The sequence below is a fragment of the Dipodomys ordii genome, unplaced genomic scaffold, assembly GCF_000151885.1.
Source record: "Dipodomys ordii isolate 6190 unplaced genomic scaffold, Dord_2.0 Scaffold57, whole genome shotgun sequence".
Lineage (NCBI taxonomy): Eukaryota > Metazoa > Chordata > Mammalia > Rodentia > Heteromyidae > Dipodomys > Dipodomys ordii.
The window spans coordinates 94,316-103,316 of record NW_012267273.1 but is presented as its reverse complement, the minus strand read 5'-3'; the positions used below and the strand labels follow the sequence as shown (position 1 = coordinate 103,316).

General features: G+C 37.0%; 1 protein-coding gene across 5 annotated transcripts in view; it reads left to right on the top strand.

The window, feature by feature from the left end:
- The window catches only part of Rgs7 (regulator of G-protein signaling 7), a 445,190-nt gene that overhangs the window by 404,153 nt on the left and 32,036 nt on the right, over window positions 1-9,001 (top strand). For all 5 annotated transcript variants that reach the window (XM_013021755.1, XM_013021753.1, XM_013021752.1 and 2 more), the window contains 4 exons: window positions 3,763-3,861; window positions 4,844-4,905; window positions 6,034-6,144; window positions 8,000-8,125. In XM_013021755.1, coding sequence (XP_012877209.1) covers window positions 3,763-3,861; window positions 4,844-4,905; window positions 6,034-6,144; window positions 8,000-8,125 — 398 coding nt within the window. The remainder of the gene's footprint in view (window positions 1-3,762; window positions 3,862-4,843; window positions 4,906-6,033; window positions 6,145-7,999; window positions 8,126-9,001) is intronic.

Here is a 9,001-nt window from a genome sequence, read left to right as displayed (position 1 = left end):
CCTCTTCCTTCTTCTCTTTCTTCCTACCACCTCCCCTAATCTCTTTGTCCAAATACAAAAAGAGTGTATAGTTGTGTAACTTCAGAAAGCAGAAACAGGCACTCCAGACTTTCTCAAATTCCCCGTTTTGAAGGAAGAAAACTTGTAAATTTATAGAAACAAGTACAGTATAATATTATACCTTCAATATACTGACAGTATACTTTTTCCGATTCTTTTATAACATGAAATCTATGGTGCATTCTATTTCTATAAAACAAACATTCTTAGTCACTAAATTTCCAATAACTGTGAAGAAAAAAATCCACTCTGGGATTTGTGCTGGCTCAACGGAATGTCACTTTTAGTTTCCCTGTTGAGAAAACCAAGCAGCCATCCAGAAGTAGTGTCAGATTCTGTAAAGAGAACAGGCTAGAAAGAAGAACCTGTATAGACTTCAGCAGTAGCAGGAGGTAGAGAGGGGTAGTGTCGGGTGTCCTTCTCTGCGTAGTTTTAAACACCAACATCTACTCTCACATGCAAAGCACAGATGTTTTCTTTCATGTTTGTATTGTTTTGCTTTGATGGTACTGCTGTTTGAACTCATGGTCTCATGCTTGCTTGGCTTGCTTGCTTGCTTGGCCCTCTGCTACTTGAGCTATGCCTCCATTCTGCCTTTTTACTAGTCATTTTTGAAGATGGAATCTCCAAGGGTTTTAAATGGCTGGGCTGGCTTCCAACGACGATACTTACGATATTAGCTTCATGAGTAGTTATGATTACAGGCATGAGCCACTAGCATGGGCCCAAGTACTTGCTTTTGGCTTCTCTGAATTGTTTGAAAATTGTGTTTGAGGCTTTTAGATGTTCAGACAAGAAGGCTATATTATCCTTTATTACTGTCCACTACTAGGAGAAGGCTTGGGTCCTGTTTCAGGCTCTTTGGAAGGTGAGTCATTAATAAATGTCCTAGCCTGAACCTCATACCCAAAGATTTCTTTGTCTTTTTCTCTCTCTCTTTTCTTTTTTTCCCCCCATTTCTAGCCTGGTTGTGTAAATACTACTGAAGTGGACATTAAGAAATCATCCAGGATGAGAAACCCCCACAAAACGCGGAAGGTAACCTGACATCTGTTGTAAAGTCCCCGCTATATACTACAGTTTTCATAGAGTATCACCCAACAAATACCTGACTCCATTACATGCCGGTCTTACGTGCTGGTCCAGGTCTTGTTGGTCCCTTTCCCCTTAGGAATGGCACCATCTCTGGGTCTCAAGGCAGGTGGGGGGTACTGCCCGGCACTGACAGGAAGAAGAGAGTAGCATCAGACCCTTCCACTCCCCATCACAGGCAACATGTCACAAAAAAGGAAAAGAGATGGAGGTAATCTGAAAAACAGTGGTATTGCTGAGAAAAAGGCATATGAGAGAAAAGTCCCAGGGAAAACAGACACTACTTAATTATAGGAAGAGTTTGAGGATCTTCATGTTGAAATCAGACCTTTGGGAGTGTCTGTTTTCAGAAAAGGTGCCTGGGAAGACATTTTGTTCTGAAAGCAGTGACATTTTAGACAGTCCTTTGAAAATAGTGGTGGTGACCACATATTTTTCAAAGTAGCATGAACACATAGGAAGTATTTTTATTCATTCCATTGAAAATAGAAATGTATATATGAAATATATATATATATATACACACAGATACACACACACACACACACACACACACACACAATTTTTTAGCCTATAAGAGTCTAGAGATACAAAACACAGATTGGAAGGCCTGGAAGGAAACTCTGGCTTAAAGTCAGTTGCCTCTTTGTGTGTGTCTTCAAGGCCTTTCTTCTGTGTGTGAACAGAGAGAAAGGAAAATATGGATTCTCATACTCTTTTTAGAAGGGTACCAATTCTATCTGGGCAAGCTCTCACCCTTCGGTTCTCATTTAACATTATCTTCTTCCTACAGGCCATGTCTCCAAATATAGTCACCCTGGGCTTTCTCATATTTATTTGGAGGAATTGGCCTCAGTTCATTTCACACTGTAAAGGCAATTGAAAAGATCTGTGACTCTAAATGGCTTCATTTTATCAGTTAACTTGGTAACAAGCAGTAAATTATTTCACTACCTTAGAAAGGATTCCTCACAGCTCTGTCCCTGTGGATCAAGCCACTCCAAATGGTTATAAACCCTAGAAAACAATGACCAGGTACACATGCCCGTGCTCTCTGGAAGCTGCCAATGGTTGCTCAGGACTTGGTCTGTCTGTTTTGGCACTTCTGCTGAGTGATTGCCCTCCATTTTACACTGCTCCTGGAAGGGTGTGGAAGCCTTGAGCCATGCTTAATCTTTCAAAACAGATACTGCCCTTAGCAAAGAGAGCTGCTCATCATGTCTTCGGGAGTCAGATGGAGTAATAGTTCTTAGGGTTCTTGTGATTTCATGCCATAACAAAATGAACAAAGCTAATGAATCCATAAAGTCCTAATCTAATTTATGTGCTTACAGACTATTTGGGTTATGTTTACATTTAATTTTGGGATGCCTTAATTAACGATTGAGTTGTGAATATGTTTAGCAATATAACTGATTTTTGATATTTTGAAAATTGTCATGTAGCTCAGTTCTTAGCACTTGCTTACCATCTACAAGACCTTGGATTTTATCCCCAGAACTGCCATTAATAAACCAATGCATTCAAAATTTAAGATTAGCTCATTTTCTAGTTGTTCCATTAAATTTTGATATGCTTTATTAAAATACAAAGAAATTGTTAATGTATATTTCCTCAGGACTCATAAATGATTACATTAGCATAGCCATAAAGCAGCTAGGCTAATCTACAGGATTATTTTGCCTGTTTGTTTCATTGTTATTTAGTTTTTTCAGTGCTAGTAATTGATACCAGGGACCTTGCACAAACTAGACAAGCATTCTACTTTTGAGTCCAAATCTAGAGGTTCCGGGAAGACAGTGATTTAAGGACCCCATACAGTCTTTGATGTATTCCTAAAGGTTTTATTGTAATAGTAGGGTTGTGTATTAGTCAGTGATCTCTAAAGAAACAGAACTGACAAAGGGGGTGGGGGTGGGGGTTTGCACGTACGCACGCACGCACGCATGCCCACACACACCCATGTGTACACTCAGGTACATTGATAAGGGAAAGAGAGAGGGATAGAAAGAGCCCATGATAGAGAAGAGGGGTAGGTATGTGTTTACATGGAGGTACTCAGATCATATGACAATGCTAGAGCAGCAAAGAGCAGAAAAACACAGTGGTAGAAATGTAAAACTATTTAGAATCAAATTTCTTCTTATCAAATAAACCAGCCTTTTTTTCTTTAGAGCTTCAAATGGTTATGTTTTAGAGTTTTTATTTTCCTTATCAAAAAATCTCCACAGGGGTCATTGAATTTATTTTCTATTATATATGTGCATCTATTTTACTTGGAATTTGATATTATCAAATGTTAATTTTAGCATTCCACAGATTTAATACCTTCGGACTACACCCCTAATTGTATTCTACTTACCATATTTTTGCATAGAATAAGTTATTCTGTTCAAGTTAAAAATTGAATTGCATGCCTTCAATATCTCCTCTTCTGTTTTACTTACACATGGGAATTATTGATAGCAATGTCTTTTGGATGTAGATAAGAAACTTCATCAAATAAGCTTTGAGTTACCTTACTAGATAGATAATACAAACTTGCTTTTTTATGGAAGTCTGCGACTGTGAGAGATGTTTTATCCTAACATATTTTTTATTTTAACATAGTCTGTCTATGGTTTACAAAATGATATTAGAAGTCACAGTCCAACCCACACACCCACCGCAGAAACAAAACCTCCGACAGAAGATGAGCTGCACCAACAGGTGGGTACACTTATGAAATGACCTACAAATGGGCACAACGTAGCAGCTATTGAGAGGAGACAGTGAATGTTAATGACAGGTGCTGGGAAAGGTAATTTGTGTGCTCAGCTGTTTCATTTTGAAGTTAAGAGGTAATGAAGGGAATAGTGCATGCTGGGCCTCGGGAGAATGAGGAAAGCCAGCTTGGAATATACAGTAAGACCAACAAATAAAGACCTCAAAAAAAATACAACAAACAAGGGCTAGGAATGTTGCATAGTGTTAGAGTACTTGCCTAGCATGCATGAAACCATGCATTCAAACCCAATGCCCAATGATAGCAATAATTAATAATAATAATAATGATAATAACTCAATGAAGTTGTCTAAGCCATGACACTTGGAAATTCATCAGTGTATGGGAGTAGTGGCTCGTTTTCACATACAAGACTGTGATTTGAACCCACAATGGTATTTACTCCTGTTTCTATAATACTCATGTATCTAAACCATTTGAAGGTTTACTTTATCAATCCTAGTATGCAATCATGGCAGATATGGCTTCTTTTTTTCAATCTAATTGGCTTCAAGTTGTATTTCAATGCAAGCACTAATGTCTAATGAAATACTAGTTAAACCTCGTGTTGGTATAATCCAAGGGCTGTTCCCCTCCCCCCCCCCCGCCTTTTTAACTTTCTTTTTCCTAATGTTTTATTGTGGTGTGATTTAAAATCTCCATAGTGTTTTTCAATGAAGTTACATTTGGGTAAATACAATGTTTACTCATTTCTGCTTCAAAGCTATATTAGTTCTTTTTACAATCAAACAGATATTCATTTTCTGTTAACTTTTTCAAAGCCCTCTGCTTTGATTTATTTTTTTGACAGATTTTTGAAGTGTTACTTAGAAAGTAGTTGTCCAGATTTCCCAGTCTACTGCAAATCAGATTTGAAACTTGTGATGTCATTACTTATGTAACATACTTCTCTAATCCTCTTTGCAGATAAAATATTGGCAAATACAGTTAGATAGACACCGGTTAAAAATGTCAAAAGTTGCTGATAGGTAAGTGTTTTAAGATGTCAATATGAATTTTAAAATGTCATGACACAAATGTGTTAAAATGGCAAGAGGATGGATACAAGTAGGGCTAAGATAATTGAAACTCTATAAATACGTTGTTTTATTTTTCCCTTTTGCACATAATGAATTTTTTGCCAGGAGGCTGGTGCTAGTCCTTTGTATTGAACTCACGGTCCAAATGCTGTCCTTTAGCTTTTCAGGTTAACACTACTACTTGAGCCACAGCTCTAGTTCAGTTTTTAGGTGGTTTATTGGAATTAAGAATCCCATAGACATTTTGGTCTAAGCTTTCTTTGAGCTATGATTCTTAGGTCTCAGCCTCCTTAGTAACTAGGTTTATAGGTATGAGCCATTGTCACCCGGCATATATGAAGAACTTTATAAAGAACTCTTGTGCTGAAGTTGAAAGGGCAGCATGATCATCATTGGCCTAAATCCCTAGTAGCCATGTCCTGTACAACCCAGAATAAGGTACAGACAAGAATTCAAATGAGTGAAATCTCCTCACTTCTGCTGGAAGACATGAAATTTAATTCACTAGCACCCCAGTGATGAAATTATAAATTAATTTCCACATTCACAACATGCTATTGCCTGCCCTAAGAATCTGCATTAAACTTAGATTTTAGATTTGTCTTGTCTTCTTTTAAATCTGTTCTTAGTAAAATTCACAGTCTTTATTTGGGCACACTGTCAAATCTTGCCTCTCTTACCTTTGCATTCTTAAATATAGATTGAAAAGCACCTATATTTTACCTAATACCTGTATATAATTTTGAGAAAATTTCCCTCTTAATCCTTTCTCCAAATTGGTAACCCTCATTGGGGAAGGCAAGTGTCAAAGCAAGGACTAATGTGAATGAGCACTGTTCTTCACGAGCCAACGTCCCCAAGGCCACCTCTTTTAGGCCTAAGGAGTGTTGATCCCATATTTTAGACATGGAAGACAAATGTCATAACCACAAATGCCTAAATCATAAGTTGTTTCATGCATGGACTCCCTGGACAGATGTTTTCATATTGGTTTATATTACTTTGTATATCTTCAGGCAGAAAATTCAGCAAGATGGAAATGTCTGGGTCTTTGTTTGTTTTTGTTTCTCTCCCTAGTCTACTCAGTTATACGGAACAGTATGTAGAATATGATCCATTTCTTGTTCCACCTGACCCTTCGAATCCGTGGCTGTCAGATGACACTACTTTTTGGGAACTTGAGGCAAGGTCAGTGAATGTTTCTCTTCATTCCAAATCTTTCATTTATTTTAGAGTCTGGGTGAAATAGGAAGAATCTTATAGTTGGTTCCTTCTACAGATGGCTTTACTCTTCACCTTCATTGTCCAGGATTCAATTATTGCTCAAACTAATGGCTTTTGAAACAGGCATTTGTTTTTCATAAAGACTTCATCTATAAAAAGACAGAATCCTATTATTCATGACAACGTGGATGGAACTAGAGATCATTATGTTTGGTAAAATAAACCAGGCACAGAAACAGTAGTATCCCATTATCTCACAAAGCATAAAAATTGGTCTCAGAGGCTGAGAGTGTAATGGTGTTTACCAGAGGCTCTGGAGAAAGGGAAGCAGAGAAAGACTGACCAATGGTACTGATATACTTAGTAGTAAGAAATTCTGATATGCCATTGAGCAGTAGAACCATTGTAAGCAACTATGTCCCATGTAGTTAAAAAAGCTAGAAAAAATAATCCTGAAGGCTTTTTACCATAGGATGTTTGAGGAGACATATGCATCACAATGTAAATATTATATATGTTACAAAAATATCACATGGTATTCCATATATATACATATGCATACCTATGTGCAGATTTGTACTCTTTCATATTCTTTTTTTTTTGGGTCCGGTCATGGGGCCTGAACTCTGGTCTTGGGCACTGTCCCTCAGCTCTTCAGCTCAAGGCTAGCGCTCTACCACTTGAGCCACAGCGCCACTTCCGGCGTTTTTCTTTTTGCTTATGTGGTGCTGAGGAATCGAACCCAGGGCCTCAGGCATGCAAGGCAAGAGCTCTACCACTGAGTCACCTTCCCAGCTCCCCCCTTTCATATTCTTATGTGTTAGTTTGAAATAAAAAAATTAGAAACATAGTTGTATTTCTGATAATACTGACCTAAAATTAGAGATAAGAATTTCAAAGTCGGGTTAGCCAGAGTTTAGCGCTTCAGTTCTTAGAATTCTGCTCATCAAAGGCTCATGTATTCAAGTAAAATGAATGTTAAATCCATACTTATTTAAGCCCAATAAAGTACATTTTATATATTCATTTTTTTAAAAATCAAATGAGCTTTTTACAAGCACTGAGAGTAGTAACTTTCAAAAGACTCAAGTAGAACTGAAGACTCTTATCTTCTTTCATGAGCTCTATGGGAAGAACATTGTGGCACTAGTACAGACAGAGCCACTGCAAAGTCCTGCAAGTCTCTTTACAAGCAGGACCAGTGGTCTCCAGCACTTCCAAGATTGTGTGTCTGTCTGTCTTTTCCTTTCATATCATGCAAGAGATCTTAAACACTTGATATGTCCAGATGATTTCATCTATAAGGAAGCTAACATTCCCAAATGTTATGATTTGATCAGGATTAGTCATAAATTAGTTTTAAAGGTTTTGACTGTCCATACATCTGTCCCAGTGCAACTTCCTACCATGAAACTGCATTGTGTAGTATTAAAATAAAAAAGAACTTCAAATCACAATGTCTAGATCTTTGCCCTTTATTACTTGTGGAACATTGGCAAGTTCTAACTCAGTATCCTCATCTAGAAAATGTAAAGAATAATAGCATTGTGCTCATAAAAGTTCCTGAAAAATGAAGATAATTTACTGGGACCACTTAGCACATTCACAGTTAGATTCTGACCACTTAGCACCTAATAATAAAAAGATAGCTATTGATTCAATTTATTATGCTTTCCTGAACAACAGTCCATCAGATATATATTGTTTTTTTGAAAGATAACAGAAACGTTAAGATATACATGACTTTGAAAGGATACAGAAAATAAAAGTGACAAAGAAAGGAATATATTTGTTTATTTGTTTGTTTTCTCTCCTATAGCAAAGAGCCAAGCCAACAGAGGGTAAAGAGATGGGGCTATGGAATGGATGAGGCATTGAAAGACTCAGTTGGGAGAGAGCAATTCCTGAAATTTCTAGAGTCAGAATTCAGTTCAGAAAACTTGAGGTAAGATACACTGTTTAGTTTTTATATTTTAAGCCTGGGCGACATGATCAGTTTTTTTCTGAACTTAAAATAGTCCCACTATTCTCCTACCAATGGCATATTGCTGTTATAAACCCATTGCATTTGAAAACAATATGCATCACCAGGACAAAGCTTATCCAACATTATTGATTCTTTACCATAATTGGTATGTTTATATGTATGTTTGTATTTATGTATGTATGTATGTGTATATTTATATTTATTTATTTATATATTGGTGCCAATACTAAGGCTTGAAATTAGGGCCTGAGCACTATCTCTTAGCTTTTTTTGCTCAAAGCTAGTGCTCTACCACTTGAGTCATGGATCCATTTCTAGCTTTTTGACCATTAATTGAAGATACAAATCTCATAGATTTTCCTGTCCTAGCTGGTATTTTCAGCCTTAATCCTCAAATTTCAGACTCTTGAGTAGCTAGGATTACAGACATGAGCCACTGACACCTGGTTATAATTGCTTTGTATGCTACCTCTCTGTGTATGTGTGTTGGAACTGGGGCTTGAACTCAAGGCTTTACACTCTCTTATCTTTTTCATGTAAGACTGGCATTCTATGACTTGAGCCATATCTCTCTTCTATGTTTTTGTTGATTAATTGGAACTAAGCATCATATTTGTCTGGCCAGATTGGCTTCAAACCCCAATCCTCAGATTTCAGCCTCCCAAGTTAGTTAGGTTTATAGGAGTGAGTCAGCAGTACTCCTCTTCGAAAATTTTTGTTTTTAGATTTTCTGCATAATTATTTTTTTCTTTTTTTATTGTGAAAATACCATACAGAGGGCTTACAATTACATGAACAAGCTAATGAGTACATTTGATTTTGTTTTTTTTTTTT